At 41.2% G+C, this 26,713-nt stretch overlaps 2 gene segments (V, D, J or C); both read left to right on the forward strand.

Moving 5' to 3' along the window:
• The first annotated feature begins 213 nt into the window (after positions 1-213).
• Positions 214-1,002, forward strand: LOC129467725 (immunoglobulin kappa variable 1-6-like). The segment is given in 2 exon segments: positions 214-333; positions 458-1,002. Coding segments are annotated over 2 exon segments (585 nt in total).
• Positions 1,003-17,420: 16,418 nt separating this feature from the next.
• On the forward strand, positions 17,421-25,024 carry LOC129467939 (immunoglobulin kappa variable 2-40-like). The segment is given in 3 exon segments: positions 17,421-17,480; positions 17,855-18,154; positions 20,132-25,024. Coding segments are annotated over 3 exon segments (396 nt in total).
• The last annotated feature ends 1,689 nt before the right edge of the window (positions 25,025-26,713 follow it).

Consider the following 26,713-nt stretch of genomic DNA (forward strand, 5'->3'; position numbering starts at 1 on the left):
CAAATTTTGACAATTATCAAAAAATATTCTTTGTTTCAAATTGACCCCCAGCAAGAAACAGATTAAAGACAAATCTGTGTTGCCCTGGTCCGACCTGAGACCCTGGGGACACTGTTCTTGTGCTGAGTTACTGAGATGAGCCAGCCCTGCAGCTGTGCCCAGTGGGCCCCATCCCCTGCTGATTTGCATATCCCAGAGCACAGCCCCCTCCCTACCCTGAAGACATTTTACAGGCTGGTCACACCCTGTGCAGGAGTTAGTCTCAGTCAGGACACGGCATGGACATGAGGGTCCCCTCTCAGCTCCTGGGGCTCCTGCTGCTCTGGCTCCCAGGTAAGGACGGAGAACACTAGGAATTTACTTGGCCAGTGTATTCAGTAATGGCTGGATTTTCAGGGAGGGCTTCTTATAACATGATTGATTGTGTGGATGTTTGTTTTTATGTTTCCAACCTCAGGTGCCAGATGTGACATCCAGATGACCCAGTCTCCATCCTCCCTCTCTGTGTCTGTAGGAGACAGAGTCACCATCACTTGCCGGGCAAGTCAGGGCATTAGCAATGAGTTAGCCTGGTATCAGCAGAAACCAGGGCAAGCCCCTATGCTCCTGATCTATGCTGCATCCCGTTTGCAGACGGGGGTCCCATCTCGGTTCAGTGGCAGTGGATCTGGGACAGATTACACTCTCACCATCAGCAGCCTGCAGCCTGAAGATGTTGCAACTTATTACTGTCTACAGGATTATACTACCCAGTACACAGTGTTACAAGCCATAACAAAAACCCCCCAGAGAAGCAGATGTGTGAGTCTGCACTGCCCTAGGTGCTCCTCCTGGTGCCTCTATCTGCAGAGAACATCTCCCAAATTGCATCCACACTTTGAAGTTTCTGTAGAAAGTGCCATGAAGCCTCCTCTGTTCCTTAACTATCTTTCCATCTCCTCATCCCCAGTGGCACAGACATGGCAAACCCTCTCCTGGTTGCATTAAGAACAGAGATGATTACACCTATGAAGTCTGAGTTATGGTGTGAGTTGGATTTAATATCATAAAGGAGACACCACTCTTGGAATTCCAAGTAGGACTTTTTTTCTAAAAACAGGAATGAGGGTCTAAACTACAGTCTTTAAAAGTCTTGGTGGCACGAGAATAAAGATGCAGATGCAGATGCAAAAATGAGGGATTCTCTGGATCTCGCCATGAATGCAGAGTGAATCTGCCACTTCAGAAGGTGTAATTGCCAATCATGTGGTCCTCAGACATGTCTGGAAAGCCCAGGTTTGGGGCTGCTGACGCTCTCTGCCTGGAGAACCTGCCTGATTTTCTAAGGCACCTGCTTACACTTGACCAGCAAAGGTCGTATTCCAAAGAGACCTAGCCAAAGAGAATGATCACAGCAAAAACCCAATTCCTTCCAATGCCTTCCTGGCCCCATTTTCCCTGAATCCTCCCTGTTAATTATAAAAACCCTTTCATGGCTCTGACCTCTGACTCACTGGGCTCCCTGCTCTCAGGTTTCCTGGTTCTGCCCTAAACAAGCCTCACACTGCCCCGCCCTTGGAGCTTTACTCTCACTGCTGCCTCAGGGGTGATGCTTTTCCCCAGACCCTTGGGTTCCTTCCCTCACTCCCAAAGCCAACCCTGTGCTTCCTGTCTTAATGATCCCTCTGTATGTGTTCATAGGACACCCTACTCCATGCTTTTGTCAGAAGCACTTTTCACCTTCTGACTTATGATATAATTTATTTCCTTATGATTTTACACTTGATAGGCTGACTCCCTCTAGTGGAATTTGAGCTTCATGGGACCGGGGGCCATTGTCTATTATTTGCATTGCTACACCCCAGTGTATTGGGAGTACCTGGCAAACAGTAGGTGCTCAGAGGGGATCACTCTTCCCAGGAGTCTGCATGTCTAGAAGTCTGGGAGGATTGTAAAGAGTGGATTAAACTGCCTGTTATATGGACAGTGTTCCCTTTTCCTTTTTTTATTCCTTTTTCATACCCAGTCTTTAGGAAATAAGGAAAATTACAATTCTCAGAACTTACATACTTTGTCTCAACTGATATTTTAGGTTGTATTTCCTGAAGACATATAATAATAATATGACATTATCATATTTAATTGATTATATTATACTAATATGTAATGACATATAATATGTACTACATAAGTTATAACAGTAGTAAATTTATTGACTTTCCATTTAAAAGACAAAACTTATCAGATTATATCAGGAGTCAGATAATTGATATTTCAGGTTTGTTGGCAAAGAAAGAAAACTGAATACATTACTTAGATATATACATGAGAAAGAAAACAGATTTTCACTATTGCTATTAATAATTTTAAATGGAATGTAATCCAAAGAGCTTCTCAGCCTATTCAGGGGAACCTCACTCACCACTACATGGTCACAATTCTGAGGAAAACAAGAAAACACCAAATGAGATTCTTGTTTCCATCAGTGGTGTGAACAGAGGTTTTCAAACTGTTAAAGGGAAAAGAGTCTGAATGTGGGTGAATGGCTGTGTTGTGCAGAATGGAGTGCTCTAGAGAAGAGAAGATACCACCCCCATTTTTCCTGGCCAGCTGGACACACCATCGTCTGTGTGCAGGGAGTGGAATCACACAGTGATGAGTCTGAGCCTGGAGTCTGCTTATCTTTGCAGCTGTGGTCACTCATGCACCCACAGTGCTTGGCCTACCAAAGTGATGTCTTTTACTAGTTCTTCCAAAGAATGGAAGATTTTTCAGGGCTCATAGAAAAGATATCTAAGCTGCGAAGGAAAAATGTGTATAGAAAATGAATTTCTGATCAATGACTTCAGCCAGGTACAATCATGCAGCAAGGAAGATGAATGGGCATGTTGAGGGAAGAAAGAGAAAAAGAAACCACAGATTTTGATTTTTTTCTCCCAAGAGGTTTGTATTAAACACCATCTGTCTGAGCCTAGGTGATTGGTGAGGTAGGAGGGCAGGGATTAAATTGTGTGTCCAGCGGAGAGAAGGTCTACCCCATGCTAAGTCAATAGCCTTTCTGACCTGACCACCTGGGCAAGGGCTTCTCAACGAAAAGAAGAGGAGGCAGGTGGTCTCTGCAGCTGGAAGCTCAGCACCTTCCCATGTTTCTTTGCATGTTCCTCCCAGCCATGCTGCTCTCCGGAGCCCATATCAATGCTTGGGTCAGACCTCAGGGGAAGAGCTACTCAATTAAGACCCAGAAAGATTCATGGAAGCCCCAGCTCAGCTTCTCTGCCTCCTGTTACTCTAGCTCCCCCGTGAGAGGAAGAGGAGATGGCTCTGCACTGAAACTCTCTCAACCTTCTTGGTTCCTCTGACCTGGCATCCCTGCTGAGCAAGAAGAGTAATTATAATTCAGTGTAGGTCAGTGACTGCGGCTGTGCTATGAGGATGGTGTGCTTGGTGCAGTTTATATGGTGACTTTCCTGTTTTATTCCAATCTCAGGTACCTCCAGAGAAGTTATGTAGATGCAGTTTCCTGACTCCTTGTCTTTGTCTTCAGGGAAAGAGACTCTCTCATCTGTGGGTGCAGTCAGAGCATTGGAAGCTCCTTAGCCTTGTATCAGCAGAAACCTGGGAAGGCTCCCTGGCTTCTCATTTATGGTGCATCCAGCAGGGCCACTAGAATCCCAGAGGGGTTCAGTGGTCATGGGTTGGAGACAGACTTTACTGTCACCATCAGCAGCCTGGAGCCTGAAGATTTTGCACTTCTTTGTCTTTTTTGATCTTTGTTTGTTTAAAGTCTGTTTTGTCAGAAACTGAAACGGCTGCTTTTTCTGTTTTCCATTTCTTTGGTAGATTTTCTCCATCTCTTTATTTTGAGCATATGTGTGTCATTGCACGTGAGTCTCTTCAAAAACAGGATACCAAAGAGGCTTAGTTGTTTTTCCAGGTTTCCACTCCATGTCTTCTAATCGGAGCATTTAGCCTATTTGCATCTAAGGTTAGTATGAATATGTGTGGATTTGATTCTGTCATCATGATGTTAGCTGGTTATTTCACAGACTTGTTTATGTGGTTGCTTTATTGTGTCACTTGTCTGAGTACTTCAGTGTGTTTTTGTAGTGGCTGGTAATGGTCTTTCCTTTCCATACTTAGTGCTTCCTTCAGGAGCTCTTGCAAGGCAGGTTTGGTGATGACGTATTCCCTCAGCATTTGCTTGTCTTAAAATGACCTTATTTCTCCACACTTATGAAGCTTAGTTTGGCCAGATATAAAATCCTGGGTTGGATTTGTTTTCTTTGAGAATGTTGAATATTGAGCCACAATCTCTTCCAGTTTGTAGGATTTCTGCTGAGAGATCCACTGTTGGTCGGATGGGCTTTTCTGTGCAGGTGAGAGGGCCTTTCTCTCCAGGTGCTTTTAACATTTTTTCTTTCATTCCCACCTTGGAGAATCTGATGATTATGTCTTGGGAATGATCTTCTTGTGGAGTATCTTACTGATTTTCTCCAAATTTCCTGAATTTGAATGTTGGCCTCTCTAGATAGGTAGGGGAAGTTCTCATAGATGATATCCTGAAATACATTTTCCAAGTTTGCTCCATTTACCTCATCTCTTTCAGGTATACCAATCAGTCGTAAAATGGGTCTCTTTACATAATCCAGTATCTCTTGGGGATTTTGTTCATTCCTTTTCATTATATTTGATCTCCTCCTACCTGCCCATCTTATCTCAGAAAGTCAGTGCTCAAGCTCTGAGATTCTTTTCCCCACTTGGTCTATTGTGCTGTTAATACTTGTGATTGCCTTATGAAATTCCTGTAGTGTGTTTTTCAGATCTATCATGCTGGTTATTTGCTTCTTTATACTGGCTATTTTGTCTGCTTCTGAAATGATTTTTTATTATTTTTAGCTTTCTTGAATTGGGTTACAAAATACTCCTGTAGCTCAATTAACTTTATTCCTATTCCTACTTCTGTCATTTCAGTCAGCTCGTGTTCAGCCCAGTTCAGAACCCTTGATGGAGAGGTGATGCAGTCATTTGGAGGAAAGAAACCATGCTGGCTTTTTGAGTTTTCAGTGGAGAACTAGTTGATTAATTTTTTTTGTGCTTAGTGATTTGTGTATCTTCTTTATGAAATCTGTTTTACATGTGTAGTCATGAAATACCTTTTCATGCTATTTTTAAAAAGCTTCATATTTTTGACTTTTACATTTCAGGTTATGATTCATTAAGAATTAATATTTGTATCCATGTGTACATAAAATGTACCAGTTAAGATTTATTTTGATTTAATATGGATATCTAATTGATCCAACATAATTGAGTTATAATATTTTTTTTCTACTAAATCACTGCTATGATCTGATTGTTTTTGTCCCCTCCAAAGTTCCCTTTCAAAGTGAGTTTTCAGGGCAACAGTATTAGAAGTTGGACCTTTTGGGTGATTAGGTTATGAGGGGTCTGCACTCATGAATAAAATTAATGCCTAATAAAAGTGGCTTCACATAAAGTTACCCCTTCACATAAAGTTACCCACCTTCACCATGTGATGATTCAGCCACAAGGTTCCATCTTGGGAGCAGGAGCAGCTCTCACCAAACACCAAGATTGCCAGTGCCTTGACCCTGGACTTCCCAGTGTCCATAACTGTGAGAAAATAAATTTGTGTTGTTAATTAATTACCCAGTCTAATTTTTTTTCAGTACAAGTGCCTTGAGACAATTGCTGTATGACTTTTATTGTAAATTGAGTGACTATATTTATGCAGAGTTGGTTTCAGATTCTTTAATTCATTGCACTGGGTTATCTTTCTCATCCTTCACTGGAACAATAATTTTTAAATTTTTAAATTAATTATTTTTTTGACACAAGGTCTTGCTTTGTTGCCCAAGCTGGAGTGCAGTGGTGTGATCTCAGCTCACTGGAACCTCTGCCTCCCAGGCTTAAGTGATCCTCTGACCTCACCCTCTCAAGTAGCTGAGACCACAGGCATGCAAGACTGTGCCCAGCTAATTTTTTTATACTTTTTTGTAGCAGTGGGGTTTCACCATGGTTCCCAGGCTGATCACAAACTCCTAAGCTCAAGCTATCCACCCACCTCAGCCTCCCAAACTGCAGCAACTACAGGTGTCAATCACTGCACCCAGCCACAGTATGGTAATTTAATATAGGATTTCATAGTGAGAAGTGTTAATCCTTCCATCTTGTTTTCCTCGTGTAAGATTACCATCACTGTTTTTTGCCTCTTTGCTTGTCCATCTAATTAGAAAAATCTTTTAAATTTCAACAAAATTCACAGTGATTTTTATTGTCACTGTATTGAATTAATTTGGGGAGATTTATATTTACAATATTAAGTTTTCTAATACATATACATGAAGTAACTTTCCATTTATTGGGTCTCCTTTAGTCTTTCTCCATAACCTTTTGTACATTTGCACATCCTCTTTATAACTTTTTATTTTACCATTACGTCAAACAGAGACAAGTTGCAAAAACAACTGTAAGAAATATAAAATGGACTCGTGTTCATTTGACTATCAACAGTTGACTTTCTACTTCCGTGTTCTTTCTATAAGTTGATATTCTGGGTACTACTGATGGAAACAATACAAACTACTCTGAAACTTAGTGACACATGTAAACTGCAACCATCTGCCTATCATCTCTGTGGTTCTGGATGTAGCCTGGACTCACCAAGTTTTCTGCCAGGCTTTTCAAAGAATACAGTCAGAGGGTGGGTAGGGAATGTGTCATCTCTAAGGTGATTGACACCGGATATAGGGTTCTCAGCTGGGGCTCTTTGCCTATTCATATGGGGACTTGGTTTCCTCAACACTTTCCTGAGAGGAGTAGACAGAAGTTATGTAGCCTAAATGGCCTCTTATAGCCTCAGAAGGCAAATAGTGTTACTTCTACCACTGTCTGAACCCCACCAAGAGTCAACAGAAATGAAGTGTAAGAAAGTAGGTTTAATGGGAGGAGCATCAAAATCATGCTGTTAGAAGGAACTGTACAACGGGAGCTCTTCTCACAGGCATCTTGGAGGATACAACAGGCTTCAGTGCACCCTGTGACCAAAGCAATTCACATTCCTCCCACATGCTAAATCCTCTAATTCTCAGATCCACATGCTCAAGTATTATTCCATGATCGTGTTAGGGTACTCTCAAAATGATGCCCTGGGAGAGTGATATTAGCAAGATGACAGAGTAGGAGATACCATTCTTCACATGCCCATTCCCAAGAACACAAACACACCCCAAAAAAGCAAAATCTACAATTAGACAGCTCTCCAAAAAGGAAAATAGCCTTTGGAGAGCTCAAGGATCCAATTAACGAAGTGCAGAAACACAGTGGGGAAAAAAGCCCAGAATAACCATACAGAAAGAATTGCTGGGAGATGGCAAACCTGAGAGTTTTGAGACATCTAGGAGCAAGGAAGCAGGAAGCAATTGTTATTAGCAGGGAGGCAGGGCCACTGCAGTCCCCATGGCCTGCTCTGTGGAGGACCCTGCAGCCTTTGCAGCTGAGGACCTCAGTATCCCCCAGGCAGCCTCCACTTTACAACTTTCCTGATGAAGGTCTGTTAGTGTTCATTGAAGATCACAGCAGCCTGCTCCAAAGTGGGCACTGGTGGTTTTTGGCACTAAAAATGCCTGAAGCCATGGGCATGTACATCACCCCAGAGAGGAGGATGTTGTGATACCTTCCCTCCACATCCTCCCAAGCAGTAGCCACTGTTGTGCTGCCTGGGACAGGGCTGCCTCCCAGCCCCAACTCTGCATCATCCCAGACCCAGGCTCCAGGACCTCATCCTGTGTTGGCAACTCAGACCTTGAGCCACTTCCATGTGGACCAGCCCCACCCCAAGCCCTGAGCTGCTGTCACTACAAGTGCACACACACTCCAGAGCCTGACCCTGAGGCTGCTCTGGAAATTGCCTAAGACATAACATAAATAGAGAATGTACAGCAACACAGTAGAGTGAAATGCAGAGAATAACCACACAGAAAGCATCTCTGGGAGATGGCACACCTGAGAGACCTGAGAAATATTGCACATGTGTCAAGAGTAATGAAATGCATTAGTCTATAAGATCAAAAAAATGGAACTTATGCAGGATAAACATCAAGACATGCATCACTATACAGATTATAGTTCAAATTCTAAATCACATACAAAGAGAAAATCTCAAATGTATCAAAAAAAAAACTGGTTCATTATACCAGGGAAACTGTAATAAAACCTCGATTAACTATTTATGGGACCAATAGAGGCAAGAAGACAGTGAGATTACGTATTTACATGCTGGGTGGAGAGGACTCAACCAAGGATTCATTATCCAGTGAAAATATGCTTCAAAAATAAAGGTAAAGTAAAAACACTTATTTATGAACAAAATGAAGAGAAAAGATTTCTTGTAGATATGCTCTATATATATTCAAGAGGTAATTTTTCAGAATCACAGGAAATGAGAGCAGATAGTAAGTTGAATGCACAGAAATAAATGAAGATTTCATAAATAGCAAAGAAAAGAGCAAGAAGCAAGGAAAAACAAAAGAAAAACAGGTTTTTCCTTCAATGTATATGAAACTCTAGTCCAGGAAAAAACAAGCTATTGTGATGAATATCTCAGTTCCAGTTACCTTGATGGGAATGGGAAAGCAGTTGTTGCCTGGGAAGGTGCAAGAGGGATGAATCTGGAGAATTTGAAATACTCTAGAGATTCATTGGGATGAAAAACATACATAAAACTTAATTGCATATTTAACATTTCAGCCCTTTACTCGGTATGTGCATTACCTCAAGAAAAAAAATTGAAAAAGCTAATTATGGACTAAAACATGAGAACAAAGAAAGAAGAATTATCGATTACTTATGGAATCTCAACCTTACTAAGAAGTGAAAAATGCCCCTGGGAAGTGCTAAGAAACAAGAAATCTAACAGAGGGGACAAAAGGGACAGGGAATTTATCCTACTTATGCAGCATAGATTTTATTTCTGTTGGTTTCCGTCCAAACAGAGAAGGCATTTAAGGAAATTTTCTCACCAGAGAGGCCCCTTCACCCTTCCCTTGGCTCTTTCCATTCCACTGCACCGACAAGAGATTTTGCATATTGTCCCCAAGGGACGACCTTCCCCTGTGAGTCTGAGATAAAAACTCAGCTCTAACCTTGGCTTGACTGATCAGGACTCCTCAGTTTACCTTCTCACAAAGAGGCTCCTTGCTCAGCTCCTGGAGCTGCTAATGCTCTGGCTCCCTGGTAAGGATAGAAGTAAAATGAGGTGGGAAAATGGGGTAGGAAGCTGAGATCTGGGGGCTCCACAGCTTCCCATATTTATTTCAACCCTGTGTTAGAGGCACATGGTCTATGCTCCAGGAAAGAGAATCCATATTAGTGCCTTATGAGTAATTAGGATCCTCTTCCAAGGAACAATGACCAGTGCTCTGGTTAAGATGTTGAAAATAAAGAGTTTGGCTGGGCGCGGTGGCTCACGCCTGTAATCTCAGCACTTTGGGAGGCCGAGGCGGGCGGATCACAAGGTCAGGAGATCGAGACCATCCTGGCAACACAGTGAAACCCCGTCTCTACTAAAAAATACAAAAAATTAGCCTGGCGAGGTGGCAGGCACCTGTAGTCTCAGCTACTCTGGAGGCTGAGGCAGGAGAATGGCATGAACCCCGAGGGGTGAAGCCTGCAGTGAGCTGAGATCGCGCCACTGCACTCCAGCCTGGGCGACAGCAAGACTCTGTCTCAAAAAAAAAAAAAAAAAGAAAGAAAGAAAATAAAGAGTTTCTTACTGGCTAGTACACAGTGCTTTCATTTTTTAAAAAAGTCTACTTTTCATGATATAAATGAAAACTGGAAAAAAATACATAACTGTAAATAAATATCATAAGGGAAATCACGAAAGTTGCTCATGGTGTGTCTATATAACCTTGCACTTCTTTCATATTATTTCAGGGTCCAGTGGGGATATTATGATGACCCAAACACTACTCTCCCTGCTCATCATCCCTGGAGAGCCGGCCTCCATCTCCTGCAGGTCTGGTCAGAGCCTGTTTACAGTGATGGAAAAACCTATTTTTTTTGGTACCTGCAGAAGCCAGGCCAGTCTTGACAGCTCCTGATCTATTTGGTTTCCAATCAGGCCTCTGGAGTCCCAGACAGGTTCAGTGGCAGTGGATCAGGCACTGATTTCACACTGAAAATTAGCTGGGTGAGGGCTGAAGATGTTGCATGCAAACTGTACAGTCTCCTCCCACAATGGTACAACCCCGAAAAAAACCTCCCTTCTGGGGTGCTCACATGCACGGCTTGCCTGGGGAGCAGGTCAGCAGAGTTTCTCAGGCTGCAGAAGAGGAGGCCGTTGGAGAATTCAGGGCAGAGTTTGCTGATGAGGACTCTGGCCCATAAGAGGCTCAGCTGCTCCTCAGTCCCACATGTTAAGGCTCCATCAGCTACCACAGGTGGCCATGTGCTCTGGGAACAACCAGCTCTGATGAAGGGAGAATGAATGAAAGCTCATCCTCACCCTCCCTGTCTGGTCCACAATTGTGGAGTCCATTTATTTGGCAGAACAATCAGATCATGGATGCAGGTTAGTTGTAATTCAATTGAAATACATATTAGAAACGACTGGTTTGGGGATAGTTTTATACATGATAACACTTGGCCATGTTGGGAAATTGCTATCTTCCCACTTTCCAAACTTTCTCTCTCCTTTACCACTCACACGAGCCTGCTCTCCCTAGTATTATGATGGAGAAAGCTTTGTACATCAGCTGTCTTCAGGGGAGTATGGCTAAGAATAATTAGATAAAATATTTGATTTTTTTCCACTTACAGATTTTTTAAACCTATGTGAAATATAAGATGATAATGCCAAAATAGTTTGGCATGCCTCAGTTACCTTTTCCTGACCGAAAATGGAGTTCTTGCAATTCCAAAAGTGGACTTTGAAAATAAACAAAATAATTCAGATAGAAAACAAAAAGTTTACGTAATGTACCACAGGAAAAATGCAGAATTGCATGAGATTTTTACTTCCTTCTCAAATTCTTAGAATTATAAAAGTATTTTACTGACATAGTATTTTAAAGAAGAAATATTTAGTACTACGTGGTCATAAGAAAATGATTTAAAAAATGAAAAAATGCATTATTTTTACATGACACTATTTTATTCCTGAAAATGAATCCGAATCTTCTCTTTTTAGTTGTAAATGTATAGAAAAATTATGCTCTTTATAGATTCCATTGAGAATAGTGCACTAAATTTATATGCTTTTTTAATTTGAGGGCTACGGTCTGATAAATATCTGTATACATTTTGCCATGCAACTTTTAAACCTAACAGAAATGCTATCTGTTAAAAAAGCAATAGTGCTTTCTCCACCATAATATTAGAGAGGGCAGTTTCGTGTGAGTGGTAAAGGAGAGAGAATGTTTGGAAAGTGGGAAGATAGCAATTTCCCAACATGACCAAGTGTTATCATGTAGAAAACTATCCCCAAACCAGCCATTTCTAACATGAATTCCACTTATGTTACCACTAATCTGCATCCATGATCTGATTTTTCTGCGAAATAAGTTCACAAGAATCCGAGTAATGAGTGATGTCTGTTACATGTGATAATACAGTGTAGAGACACAAAAGACTGATTAATCAATATAATGAGATCCTGATACTTGAGATGATTTATTTCAAGATAATGGATTCTGTAGTAAGTCCAATTAAAATTCCAATGTGTCATTTCTGTTAGGTTTAAAAGTTCCATGGCAAAATGTATATAGATATTTATCAGACTGGAGCCCACAAATTAAGAAACATAAGACATTTAATATGTTATTCAAAAATACTAATTAATGCATCATTGAGCCTAAATGTGATTACAGAATGCAGTGAAAGAAAATAAAATATAAGTAGCAAGAGCACGAGGTAAGCAATGCCATAGTCACCTTTAGCCCTCCTGTGATTCACAGCACCTACTCACCTTGAGTTTCTGCTTTTCTGTGAGACAGGAGATAAAATCAAAACCCATTCAAGGTGGTTAGATATAGTTTTTAGGTAAAGCAAACAAATGTACAACCTACATAATGCTGATATAACAAAGGTCTATATTCTCAAGTCAAAATAGTGAAAAATACGTGATTCCAAAAATTGAAAGGGGAGAGATACAAGGAGAATCAGAACATAATCAAATTTATTATGAAGAAGCCTCAAAACATGGTGGACTTAATGTGCAAGATTTCTATGTCTGTTGCCATGTCAGTGCAGAGGCAGGCAGGTGGCCTTCGTGGTGTGGGTGGCTCTGCTCCATGAGGTCACTAAGTTAGGCCAGAGGTACAACCACCCCGAGAACACAGCCTTCCTCCTTCCTCACAGTTACCGTCCCCATGGTCATCCTCAGCAGCATGAGGTGGAACAGAGTGGAGAGAAAGCTGCTTTCTTCTAAGGACTAAAAACAAAAATAGAAACAAATAAAACCTGGAGCTTTCCATCAGTGACAAAGGTACTTTTGACTCCATCACACATTTGAGACATTTTCCATTGAGTGGATCTGGTGATAAACCCACATTCATTGTTCGTTTGTTTTAATCTGAAAATGTGTTTATAAGATTCTTAAAAATACTTTTGACCATAAACTTATATTTATGTTAGACTATCTGAAGTTGTCATTTACCATTTCATAACTGCTGCTAAAAAGTCTTTTGTTAAAAAAATCTGTGACTCTAACTGTTCTTGTTTAAAAGAAATATGTCTTTTTAAGACACTCTGTCTTCTTTTAAGTTCTTAATTCAGCCCTCCTTTTTTTCTGATTCAGTGTGTTGTCTAATTTGTTATTTATGGTTAATTAATCAATAATTAATTTTCACAATCACAGAATCAAATGTCCTGTAAGTTGCTATGTCAAAGACCTGCCTGAAGATGGCCAACGCACTCCACAATAAACAAAAGAAAACATCACGGTCTTAGAAACACTGGGAAAGTAGTAGTGCTGGTGTCCCATTATCAACAGGGAGCCCTAGAGTTAGAGTCAAATCTTCCCTGTGACCAGGGCACCTGGGAGGAGCCACCTGTGTGCTGAATTGTGTGGAACCTGTCCCGTGCTCTGAGACTGGAAGCATGGCCTTGGCTGTGTCCCACCTGCTATGGACTGAATTGTGCCCTCAGATTCATGTTGAAACCCTAATTTTCAATGTGACTGTAGAAATTAGGACCTCTAAGATGCAATTGAGGTCATAATGAAGGGTCTCTGATCGAGCAGGATTTATGTTTCTACAATATCCAGAGAGCTCTCCTTTTTCTTCTTTCTCTCTATCCACTTTCCCCTCTATGGAAAGGCTGTGTGAAGACATGGTGAGAAGCTGGCATCTGCAAACCAGGAAGAAGATCTTTACCAGAAAACAAACCCTGCTGCATATCCATCTGGGATATTCAGGCACCAGAAATGTGAAAATTAAATTCTGTGGTTTATGCCATCCGGTCCAGTTTTTTTGGTGTGGCAGCGCAAGCTGACTCATCCACCTTCCCCACCCTCTGAGAGCAGAAGCAGCCTCAGGAGGCCCTTGGGGACATGGGGACTCAGCTTTACTCCTCTTCCTCCTGCTTTTCCAACTCTGGTGAGGAAGGAGAACTCAGCCTTCATTTTCAGTTTCTGTGCATTAAACATGAATGTTTCTTTCAAGATGAAGTTTTTAGCCCATTTTCCTTTCTCATCAGAATTTAATCGAACATGAAAATTAAGGATTATGAAATTGGCAGATTATCGTGTATTGCCTAGATGGGCCCTGGCCCAGGTGGTCAATAAAAAGTCTTTGTTAAATGTCTGCCTATCTCCATATTATAAAAGACATCAAGATTTTCCTTATAAGATAGAGATGACATTTTAACAAAGCCAGCAGAAGAGAAGAAATTTGAAGACAGAGACAGAGATTGAAGTGACAAGGACACAGAACGCTCAGGAAGGAAACAGAATCTTTGCTTCACTTTGTGCAGTTTGTTGGTTGGTAAGGTGGGCTCGGCAAAAACATTAACAAGCACAGAGGAAAAGCTCACCACTTAATCCCACAGCTGTGCATACAGTTTTACAGGATTTCTAACCATTTTTTTTTTTTCCAAGAAAAAGTAAAGAACAATACTTCAAACATTTGGAAACAGATTCAGCTTAGACAGGTCTGGAACAGGGTCTGAAGGTGCAACATATAAACAACCCTCTTTTTTCCAGTGCTGGAGAGATGGATTCTCAGAAGCAGAAGATACACATTCACGGAGCCTTCACTCCCTGTGCTCTCTGTGTTCCAGAGTATTTATCTGTGAATCTATGCTCCAGTGAGTGACAGTTTACAGTTAGTGAGATAATGCAGACAGCTTCAACCCTAGATGCCTTGCAGACAGGAATCCAGTCACAGGGTCTGCAGCTTCACCAAGGGATGCTCAGTGGGTGGCTTGGTCTTAATTCTCAACCAAAGAGAAACTCCCCTTTAATCAAAAAGAACCTTCACTGGGCCCCAGGAGGGGAACAGGACTCTGTGTTTCTCAACCTCATCCATGGTAGTGTTGGTTTGGACAATTTGGACTAATACTCTCTGTAGAACAAAGTCTACAAAATTGGAAACAGTATAAATGAGTTAAAGATGTCCTGTGTGTCTTGGCCCCTATGTTGTTTATTTCAAAACTGTGTTTACTTCTTAACGGCGTGTTTCAAACTCAAATTTTAAATGCAATTATTTTAAAAACACCCCAAGGAAGAATGTTTTTAATTTTCTAGAAAATACTTACTTTGCATGTCCAGAAAATTTCAACCACACCTGCCAGCAATAAGATAAACCCCGGTTATGAAAACCTTAAACCAGAAGCTCCCCACTGTGCTGCTGTGTGGTGTTCCCTAGACACACAGCCCCTTGTCCAGTGACCCATCCATTTTGAGAAGCAACCCTGGTACCTTATTCTCTGCATAGATTCCTGCTGGGATGCACTTGTCTCTGCAAACCTGTCAAAGTTTCACCTAATAAAGTCATGTGTGCGACTGCCCCCTGTGGCCATCTCTTTTCCTTGCTCAGCCCTCAAGTCCTTTCAATCCCCTACAAATCAGATCACAGTGTCCACCCCAAACACTGAATCCAGGGTCATGAACACAAACAATTCCACTTCTAAGACTCTCTTCCCAAGTCTTATGAATAATACAGTTGCTCCCAATTCTATGGACCCCAAACTAACTGCATGAGGAAAAGGAGACACAGCAATAATAAACCTCACCTGTGTAAGTCCTCCCTCATTCCGGTGACCATGGTTCATGTTAGAGAAACAGAGGCAGAGGCCTGCTGTACACCTAGATCCGAATGGAGGTTGTTCCATCACCTTCTGATCTGTGTCCACTGTGGAGTGACCAGCTTTGTCTGCTGTTGTCAAAGCCTTGGCATAAGTTTCATAGGAAATAGCAAGGCTATCTTAAATTCAAGCATCTTAAAAAATACTTTGCAAAAATAACCTTTTCAAGAATTGACTTATAGTAAAAGAAATCACGACAATTTTTTTTACTGTTACTCACTTTGCTGCAATTCAAGTTTCCATATTGGATAATAGATAGAACTGATTCTTCATTTAACACCCTTTGAGAATAATTATTAAGAACTTGCAATAAGATGCACCATCTCATTTTATTTTAGTTAGGCTGATTGTGTTTTGTGTTTTCTTTTTCTTCTTCTGCCTCTGACTTTTCTTTTTTCACTATTTTCATTAATTAGGAGTCTGACTTTTTAAAAACTTAGAAGCAAATTAGAATTGGTTAATAATATAAGAAAAGAAAAATTCAGGTACACAAAAGTTATTCAATTTAATGACAAAATAGTAAATAAAATTGCAATAGTATAATATGAGCCTTTATTCTAATCCAGTTTCTTAAGTACAATTCGATCTCCTTAATCCACATTATTACAATGAAGTTCAATATTTAGGGATCAATATCATTGCTATTCAATTATTTTTCCCAATCTTGTAAAAGATGTATTTTCATAGATTTCCCAGAAGATATTAAAACCAAGCCTTCCTCTGGAATCTTACGTAGAATTTAATTTGTTTACATTCTTGGGCAATTAAATATAAATTTCTGTTAAATTACTCAAGATTACATGGCACACCAAGTTAATCTTTCAATTGTTCCCAGAATTTTTTTGTTTTTTTCCAGAAATGTGACTGTCCTTGTGATGGTGTTTGGTATCAGCACCATTATTCAGGGGATGTTCAATTAAATAATAAGCACATCACTAACAAATGAAGAAACATGAGATTATTTCCCTTTGTAATGATCAGCTGTGGGGCAGACTCACATCCCTGAGCTGTGAGCATCTTTACATGAAACCATAAAAATGTCAGTTTCAGGTACAGGTAACTCCAAGACATGAAACTGTAGATGCAGTCCTTGCTCTTCTCATATAGAAAATTTCCTTCTCAACTGCAGATTTAGGGCTGTGGCTGCACCACATCTAGGCTGGGGGTGATTCAGGTCTCACTCAGGGTTGGCAAGAACCTGGAAGCCCTGATAGGACCTGATCCCACATGACTAGGGAGACTGTGTGAGGAGAGTTTTCCTAAGCACCACTAGGAAAAGCATAATGCAATGTTATTTCTTATTGGTCTGTATCATTAACCAAGGAAATTCTTACCTATGCGATTCTGCTGGTTAATCTTGTATACGTGAGATGATTATGATGGGATTATCCCAGATTGAAAAGTTGGTCACTAGGAATTTTATATTCACTGTCTAAGGCATAACATTCTTGTGCCTTTTCCTCTTACTTATGCTGGGCTCTTGGTTCTAAACGTAAAGACCCACACTATTCTTTCTGTGAGGCCCTTGGACAGAGCTTTCTTTTGGGGCCTACTTTCCAGATCCCAGGGAAGGGGAGATTCTAACACTTGCATTGCAAGATCTTGAGCCTTTGTCCTGGAAACAGCATATACCAGGAAACACTTGAACTGGCTTAGGAGCACTTTTTATTTGCAGGCCCTCTGCCCATCAGTGCTTGTGGGAATGGGGCTGTTTTCTTCTCTAGATGGACTGGGAGGGAGCCATGCAGGATGGCATTCACCTCCCAGAGATGCATCCTAGAAACACATTTCCACATTGTCAGGGTCCTTGTGCTTTCTCAGTGTGGTATGCACTACACAATGTGTCCCTGCCCAAGGTCCCAACTTTCACAGTCAGAGCCTTCTTCCCTTGACCACAGGCAAACTTGATTTGAACTATGTTTGTTTTACTCCAACAAACATTTTATGTCATATTGTTCACAGAAGAGATCTTCCACCTGCCCCATCAACCTTTTCCACACTGCTGCACCCACCAGGTGATTTGCATATTGTACCCTAGGGAGGTTCTTCCCTTTTGAGTCTGAGATAAAAGCTCAGCTCTAGCCTCACCTTGACTGATCAGGACTCAACAGGTCACCTTCTCACAATGAGGCTCCCTGCTCAACTCCTGGGGCTGTTAATGTTCTGGGTCCCTGGTAAGGATAGGATTAAAATGAGGTGGGAAAATGGGGAGAGAGGGTGAGTTCTGGTGGCTCCACAGCTTCCTATATTTATTTCAACCATGTGTACAGGCACATGGTCTATGCTCCAGAAAACAGAATTCATATTTTTGTGTCAGGAATAAGTATGAATCACCTCCCAGGAACAATGACCAGTGCTCTGATTAAGATCTTGAAAATAGAGGGTTCCCTGCTGGCTAATAAATATTGGATTAATTTTAGGAAGTCTACTTTTAATGATATAAATCAAAACTTTAAAAAATATGTAACTAAATCAAAATCTTAAGGGAAATCATGAAAGTTGCTCATAGTGATCTATATAACCATGCACTTCTCTGTTATTATTTCAGGATCCAGTGAGAACATTGGGATGACCCAGATTCCACTCTCCCTGCCTGTCACCCTTGGAGAGCCAGCCTCCATCTCCTGCAGGTCTAGTCAGAACCTCATGGATAGTGACCATGGATTCACCTATTTGTATTGGTACCTGCAGAAGCCAGGCCAGTCTCCACAGCTCCTGATCTATTTTGTTTCCTACCGGGCCTCTGGAGTCCCAGACAGGTTCAGTGGCAGTGGGTCAGGCACTGATTTCACACTGGAAATCAGCAGGGTGGAGGCTGAGGATGTTGGGTTTTATTACTGCATGCAAAGTAGAGAGCTTCCTCCCACAGTGGTATAGTCCTGAACAGAAATCTCTCTGCTGGGGTGTCCCAGCTGCTCACATGCCCTGCTTGTCTTGGGGGCAGCTCAACAGGGTCTCTGAGACTGCAGAAGAGGAGGCCGTTGGAGGAATCAGGTCAGAGTATGCTTCTGAAGACTCTGTCTGGGAGGACAGGTGCATGTCACTAAGCGTGGCTAATTTTTATATTTTTCATAGCATTGGTACTTCACCATGTTGCACAGCCTGTTGTCAACCCCATGGGCTCAAGCCACTCACCTGACATGGCCTCCCAACCTGCTGAGTGTATAGGTGTGAAACATTGTGTCCGGTCAGCACCCCTGTTTATGTTCCTGTCACCTCACACAGCCTTCACTCTCATAAGCAACAGGAAAATGAGGATGTTCAAGGACGCTGTGAGTAAAAAATTGGGACAAAAGGAAAAGGAGAATGGAATCCTCCTTCCTTGCCTACATTTGTTGAAATTTATTGAGCAAAACAGCCAGACAATTGATCATTTCTGGCATAACATGTTGAATACATCTTAGGGCTTAGCAATTTTTGGTAAATTTTAAAGAAAATATTTGGTTATATGTAAAATTGGTATTTTCCCACTTTTTAAATTCCTGTTGTTCTATTTCCCATTCTTCTCCACTCCATGAGACAGTAGAGACAGGATTCTCCACTAGTTCTCCTCAGGGTGAGCTGACTGAGGACAATCAGTAACATCTTGTTCGTGAGTGTCAAATAGATTTTGTAATTTCATAGCAGACACAAGATACTAATACTAAAACTCTTTGATTACAATTGAATCTTGCTGATGGAAATAGGGAGTTCTTGAAATTTGGAAAGTTGGTATTAAAAATAAATTGCAGGCGTTCCAAGATGACCGAATAGCGACAGCTCCAGTCTACAGCTCCCAGCATGATCAGCTCAGAAGACGGGTGATTTCTGCATTTCCAACTAAAGTACGTGGTTCATCTCAAGGGGACTGGTTGGACAGTGGGTGCAGCCCACAGAGGGCGAGCTGAAGCAGGTTGGGGCATTGCCTCACCCGGGAAGGGCAAGGGGTCCAGGAATTCCCTTTCCTAGCCAAGGGAAGCTGTGACAGACGGCACCTGGAAAATTGGGACACTCCCAACCTAATACTGTGCTTTTCCAACTGTCTTAGCAAATGGCACACCAGGAGATTATATCCCGCACCTGGCTCAGTGTCCCATGCCCACGGAGCCTCGCTCACTGCTAGCACAGCAGTCTGAGATCGAACTGCAAGGTGGCAGCCAGTCTAGGGGAGGAGCACCTGCCAGTGCTGAGGTTTGAGTAGGTAAACAAAGCAGCCGAGAAGTTCAAACTGGGTGGAGCCCACCACAGCTCAAGGAGGCCTGCCTGCCTCTGTAGACTTCACCTCTGGTGGCAGGGCATAGCTGAACAAAAAGCAGCAGAAACTTCTGGAGACTTAAACGTCTTTGTCTGACAACTTTGAAGAGAGTAGTGGTTCTCCCAGCATGGTGTTTGAGCTCTGAGAATGGACAGACTGCCTCCTGAAGTGGGTCCCTGACACCTGTGTAGCCTAACTGAGAGACACCTCCCAGTAGGGGCTGACTGACACCTCATATAGCCAGGTGCCCCTCTGGGATGAAGCTTCCAGAGGATCAGGCAGCAATATTTGCTCTTCTACAATATTTGTTGTTCTGCAGCCTCTGCTGGTGATACCCAGGAAAACAGGGTCTGGAGTGGACCTCCAGCAAACTCCAATAGACCTGAAGCTAAGGGACCTGACTGTTAGGAGGAAAACTAACAAACAGGAAGTGATAGCATCAACATCAACAGAAAGGATATCCACACTAAAGCCCCATCAGTAGATCACCATCATCAAAGACTAAAGGTAGATAAAACCACAAAGATGGGGAGAAACCAGAGCAGAAAGGCTGAAAATTCTAAAAAGCAGAGTGCCTTTTCTCCTCCAAAGGATTGCAGCTCCTCACCAGCAATGGATCAAAGCTAGATGGAGAATGACTTTGATGAGCTGGCAGAAGAAGGCTTCAGAAGGTCAGTAGTAACAAACTTCTCTGAGCTAAAGAAGGATGTTTGAACCCATTGCAAAGAATCTGAAAACCTTGAAAAATGACTAGATGAATGACTAACTAGAACAAATAGTGTAGAGAAGACCTTAAATGACCTGATGGGGCTGAAAACCATGGCATGAGAACTACGTGGTACACGCACAAGCTTCAATAGCTGATTGGATCAAGTGGAAGAAAGGGTATCAGTGATTGAAGATCAAATTAATGAAATGAAGCAAGAAGAGAAGTTTAGAGGAAAAAAGAGTAAAAAGAAATGAACAAAGCCTCCAAGAAATATGGGACTATGTGAAAAGGCCAAATCTACATTTGATTGGTGTACCTCAAAGTGACAGGGAGAATGGAACCAAGTTGGAAAATCCTCTTCAGGATATTATCCAGGAGAACTTCCCCAACCTAGCAAGGCCGGCCAACATTCAAATTCAGGAAATACAGAGAACACCACAAAGATACTCCTTGAGAAGAGCAACCCAAAGACACATAATTGTCAGATTCACCAAGGTTGAAATGAAGGAATAAATGTTAAGGACAGCCAGAGAGAAAGGTCGGGTTACCCACAAAGGAAAGCCCATCAGACTAACAGCAGATCTCTCAGCTGAAACTCAACAAGCCAGAAGAGAATGGGGGCCAATATTCAACATTCTTAAAGAAAAGCATTTTCAACCCAGAATTTCAAATCCAGCCAAACTAACCTTCATAAATGAAGGAGAAATAAAATCCTTTACAGACAAGGAAATGCTGAGAGATTTTGCACCACCAGGCCTGCCTTACCAGAGCTCCTGAAGGAAGCACTAAACATGGAAAGGAACAACCGGTACCAGTCACTGCAAAAACATGCCAAATTGTAAAGAACATCAATGCTAGGAAGAAACTACATCAACTAACGGGCAAAATAACCAGCCAACATCATAATGACAGGATCAAATTCACACATAACTATATTAATCTTAAATGTAAATGGGCTAAATGCTCCAATTAAAAGACACAGACTGGCAAATTGGATAAAGAGTCAAGACCCATCAGTGTGCAGTATTCAAGAGACCCATCTCACGTGCAGAGACACACATAAGCTCAAAATAAAGGGATGGAGGAAGATCTACCAAGCAAATGGAAAGCAAAAAAAAAAAAAAAAAAAAAAGCAATGGTTGTAATCCTACTCTCTGATAAAATAGACTTTAAGCCAAAAAAGATCAAGAGACAAAGAAGGCCATTACATAATGGTAAAGGGATCAATTCAACAAGAAGAGCTAGCTATCCTAAACATATATGCACCCAATACCTAAACATATAGGCACCGAGATTCATAAAGCAAGTCCTTAGAGAACTACAAGGAGACTTAGACACACAATAATAATGGGAGACCTCAACACCCCACTGTCAATATTATACAGAGCAATGAGACAGAAGGTTAACAAGGATATCCAGGACTTGAACTCAGCTTTGCACCAAGTGGACCTAATAGACATCTACAGAACTCTCCACCCCAAATCAACAGAATATACATTCTTCTCAGCACCACATCACACTTATTCCAAAATTGACTACATAGTTTGAAGTAAAGCACTCCTCATCAAATATAAAAGAAATCACAACAAACTGTCTCTCAGACCACAGTGCAATCAAATTAGAACTCAGGATTAAGAAACTCACCAAAACTGCACAACTACATGGAAACTGAAGAACCTGCTCCTGAATGACTACTGGGTAAATAATGAAATGAAGGCAGGAATAAATATGTTCTTTGAAACCAATGAGAACAAAGACACAAGGTACTAGAATCTCTAGGACACATTTGAAGCAGTGTGTAGAGGGGAATTTATAGCACTAAATGCCCGCAAGAGAAAGCAGGAAAGATTTAAAACTGACACTCTAACATCACAATTAGAAGATCTAGAGAAGCAAGAGCAAACAAATTCAAAAGCTAGCAGAAGGCAAGAAATAACTAAGATCAGAGCAGAACTGAAGGAGATAGACTCAAGAAAAACCCTTCAAAAAATCAGTGAATCCAGGAGCTGGTTTTCTGAAAAGCTCAACAAAATTGATAGACCGCTAGCAGGACTAAGAAAGAATAAAAGAGAGAAGAATCAAATAGACACAATAAAAAATGGTAAAGGGGATATCACCACCAATCTCACAGAAATACAAACTACCAACAGCAAATGCTATAAATACCTCTATGCAAATAAACTAGAAAATCTAGAAGAAATGGATACATTCCTGGGCACATACACTCTCCTAAAACTAAACCACGAGGAAGTTGAATCCCTGAATAGACCAATATCAGGCTCTGAAATTGAGCCAATAATTAATAGCCTACCAATGAAGAAAAGTCCAGGACCAGACAAATTTACAGCCGAATTCTACCAGAGGTACAAAGAGGGGCTGGTACCATTCCTTCTGAAACTACTCCAATCAATAGAAAAAGAGGGAATCCTCTCTAACTCATTTTATGAGGCCAGCATCATCCTGATACCAAAGCCTGGCAGAGACATAACAAAAAAAGAGAATATTAACCAATATCCCTGATGAACATCGATGCGAAAATCCTCAATAAAATACTGGCAAACTGAATACAGCAGCACATCAAAAGCTTATCCACGATGATCAAGTTGGCTTCATCTCTGGGATGCAAGGCTGGTACAACATACGCAAATCAATAAACATAATCCATCACATAAACAGAACCAAAGACAAAAACCACATGATTATCTCAATAGATGCAGAAAATGCCTTTGAGAAAATTCAACAGTGCTTCATGCTAAAAACTCTCAATAAACTAGGTATTGATGGAATGTATCACAAAATAATAAGAGCTATTTATGACAAACACACAGCCAATATCATACTGAAGGGGCAAAAACTGGAAGCATTCCCTTTGAAAACTGGCACAAGACAGGGGTGCCCTCTCTCACCACTCCTATTCAAAATAGTGTTTGAAGTTCTGGCCAGGGCAATCGGCCAGGAGAAAGAAATAAAGGGTATTCAATTAGGAAAAGAGGAAGTCGAATTGTCCCTGTTTGCAGATGACATGATTGCATATTTACAAAACTTCACCATCTCAGCCCCAAATCTCCTTAGGCTGATAAGCAACTTCAGCAAAGTCTCAAGGTACAAAGTCAATGTGCAAAAGTCACAAGCATTCCTATACACCAGTAACAGACAAACAGAGAGACAAATCATAAGTGAACTGCCATTCACAATTGCTACAAAGAGAATAAAATATCTAGGAAACCAGCTCACAAGGGTTGTGAAGGACCTCTTCAAGGAGAACTACAAACCACTGCTCAACAAAATAAAACAGGACACAAAGGGAACAACATTACACTCTCATGATTAGAGAGAATCAATACCGTGAAAATGGCCATACCGCCCAAGGTAATTTATAGATTCAATGCCATCCCCATCAAGCTATCAATGACCTTCTTCAAAGAATTGGAAAAAAACTACTTTAAAATTTACATGGAACCAAAAAGGAGTCTGCAATGCCAAGTCAATCCTGAGCAAAAAGAACAAAGCTGGAGGCATCATGCTACCTGACTTCAAACTATACTACATGGCTACAGTAACCAAAACAGCATAGTACTGGTACCAAAACAGAGATACAGACCAATGGAATAGAACAGAGGCCTCAGAAATAATACCACACACCTACAACCATCAGATCTTTGACAAACCTGACAAAAACAAATGGGGAAAGGATTCCCTATTTAATAAATGGTGCTGGGAAAACTGACTAGACGTATGTAGAAAGTTGAAATTGGATCCCTTCCTTACACCTTATACAAAAATTAATTCAAGATGGATTAAAGACTTAAATTTTAGACCTAAAACCATAAAAACCCTAGAAGAAAACCTAGGCACTACCATTCAGGACATAGGCATGGGCAAGGACTTCATGACTAAAACACCAAAAACAATGGCAACAAAAGCCATAATTGACAAATGGGATCTAATTAAACTAAAGAGCTTCTGCACAGCAAAAGAAACTACCATCAGAGTGAACAGGCAACCTACAGAATGGGAGAAAAATTTTGCAATCTACCCATCTGATAAAGGGCTAATATCCAGAATCTACAAAGAATTTAAAGAAATTTACAAGAAAAAATCAAACAGCCCCATCAAAAAGTGGGCAAAGGATATGAACAGACACTTCTCAAAAGAAGATATTTATGCAGCCAACAGACACATGAAAAAATGCTCATCATCACTGGCCATCAGAGAAATGCAAATCAAAACCACAATGAGATACCATCTCACACCAGTTAGAATGGTGATCATTAAAAAGTCAAGAAACAACAGATGCTGGAGAGGATGTGGAGAAATAGGAATGTTTTTACACTGTTTGGTGGGAGTGTAAACTAGTTCAACCATTGTGGAAGACAGTGTGGCAATTCCTCAAGGATCTAGAACTAGAAATACCATTTGACCCAACCTTCCCATTACTGGGTATATACCCAAAAGATTAGAAATCATGCTTCTATAAAGACACATGCACACGTATGTTCATTGCAGCACTATTCACAATATCAAAGACTTGGAACCAACACAAATGTCCATCAATGATAGACTGGATTAAGAAAATGTGGCACATATACACTATGGAATACTATGCAGCCATAAAAAGGATGAGTTCATGTGTTTTGTAGGGACATGGATGAAGCTGGAAACCAACATTCTGAGCAAACTATCCAAGGACAGAAAACCAAACACCACATGTTCTCACTCATAGGTGGGAATTGAACAATGAGAACACTTGGACAAAATGTGGGGAATATCACACACCCGGGCCTGTCTTGGGGTGGGGGATGGGGGAGGGATAGCATTAACAGGGATACCTAATGTAAATGATGAGTTAATGGGTACAGCAAACCAACAAGGCACATGTATACATATGTAACAAACCTGCATGTTATGCACATGTACCCTAGAACTGAAAGTGTAATAATTTAAAAAAAGTTAAAAATAAAACTACTACCTGAGTCAGCAATCTCACTACCGGGGATATATCTAACAGAAATGAAATCAATATGTCAAAGAAATACCCACACTCCTATGTTTCTTGCAGCATTATTCAAAATAGCCAAGGTACGGAATCAAACTAAGTGTCTAACAATGGATGATGAATAAAGAAAATTTGGTATATATACACAATCGAATACTATTGTGCCATAAAAATAAGTAAAACCTTGTCATTTGTAACATGGGTAAGCCTATAGGACATTATGTGAAGTAAAAGAAATCACATTCAAAATACAATCATGCCATTCCTACAGTCTCCTAAAGTCTTAACTCATTCCTGAATTAACCCAAATGTTCAAGTCCAAAATCTCATCTGAGACACAGGAAGTTCCTTCTCCCTATGAACCTGTAAAATCAAAAGCAAGTTAGTTACTTCTTACATACAATAGGAATATAGGCATTGGGTAAATACGCCTGTTCTAAGTGGGAGAAACTGGCCAAAACAAAGGGGCTACAGGCCCCATGCAAGTCCAAAATCTAATAGGGCATTCATTAAATCTTTCATGGGCTGGCGTTGAGTCTCTGGGGATTTTCCAGGTGCACAGTGCAAGTTGTTGGTGGATCTACCATTCTGGGGTCTGGAGGATGATGGTCCACTTCTCACAGCTGCACTAGGCAGTGCCCCAGTGGAGACTCTGTGTGTGTGATCCTACCCCACATTTTCCTTCTGCACTGCCCTTGCAGAGGTTTTCCATGAGGGCTCCACTCCTGCCGAAAACTTCTGCATGTACATCCAGGCATTTTTATACACCCTCTGAAATTTAGGCAGACCTCAATTCTTGACTTCTGTGCACATGCAGGCCCAACACCACGTGTAAGCCGCCAAGGCTTGGGGCTTGTACCTACGAAAGCAATGGCCTGAGCAGTACATTGGCCACTTTTAGCCATGACTGGGATGCAGGGCACCAAGTCTTGAGCCTGTATCAATCAGCAAGGCCCTGGGCTCAGCCCATGAATCCATTTTATCTTCCTACACCTCAAGGCCTGAGATCAGATAAGATGCCTGAAGACCTCCGACATGTCCTGGAGACATTGTCCCCATTGTCCTGGCGATTAACATCTGGCCCTTCATTACTTATACAAATTTCTGCAGCCACCTTGAATTTCTCAGAAAATGGGTTTTTCTTTTCGATCACATCATCAGGCTGCAAATTTTCCAAAATTTTATGCTCTGCTTCCCTTTTAAACATAATTTCCAATTCCAAACCATATCTTTGCATAAAACTGAATGATTTTAAGAGCACTCAAGTCATCTCTTTAATGATTTGCTGCTTAGAAATTTCTTCCACCAGATACCTTGAATCATGCCTCTCAAGTTCAAAGTTCCACAGGTCTCTAGGGCAGGGGCAAAATGCTACCAGTCTCTTTGCTAAAGCATAGCAAGAATCATCCTTATTCCAGTTCCCAATAAGTTTCTCATCACCATCTGAGACCACCTCACCTGAACTTCA

The sequence above is a fragment of the Symphalangus syndactylus genome, chromosome 18, assembly GCF_028878055.3.
Source record: "Symphalangus syndactylus isolate Jambi chromosome 18, NHGRI_mSymSyn1-v2.1_pri, whole genome shotgun sequence".
NCBI lineage: Eukaryota > Metazoa > Chordata > Mammalia > Primates > Hylobatidae > Symphalangus > Symphalangus syndactylus.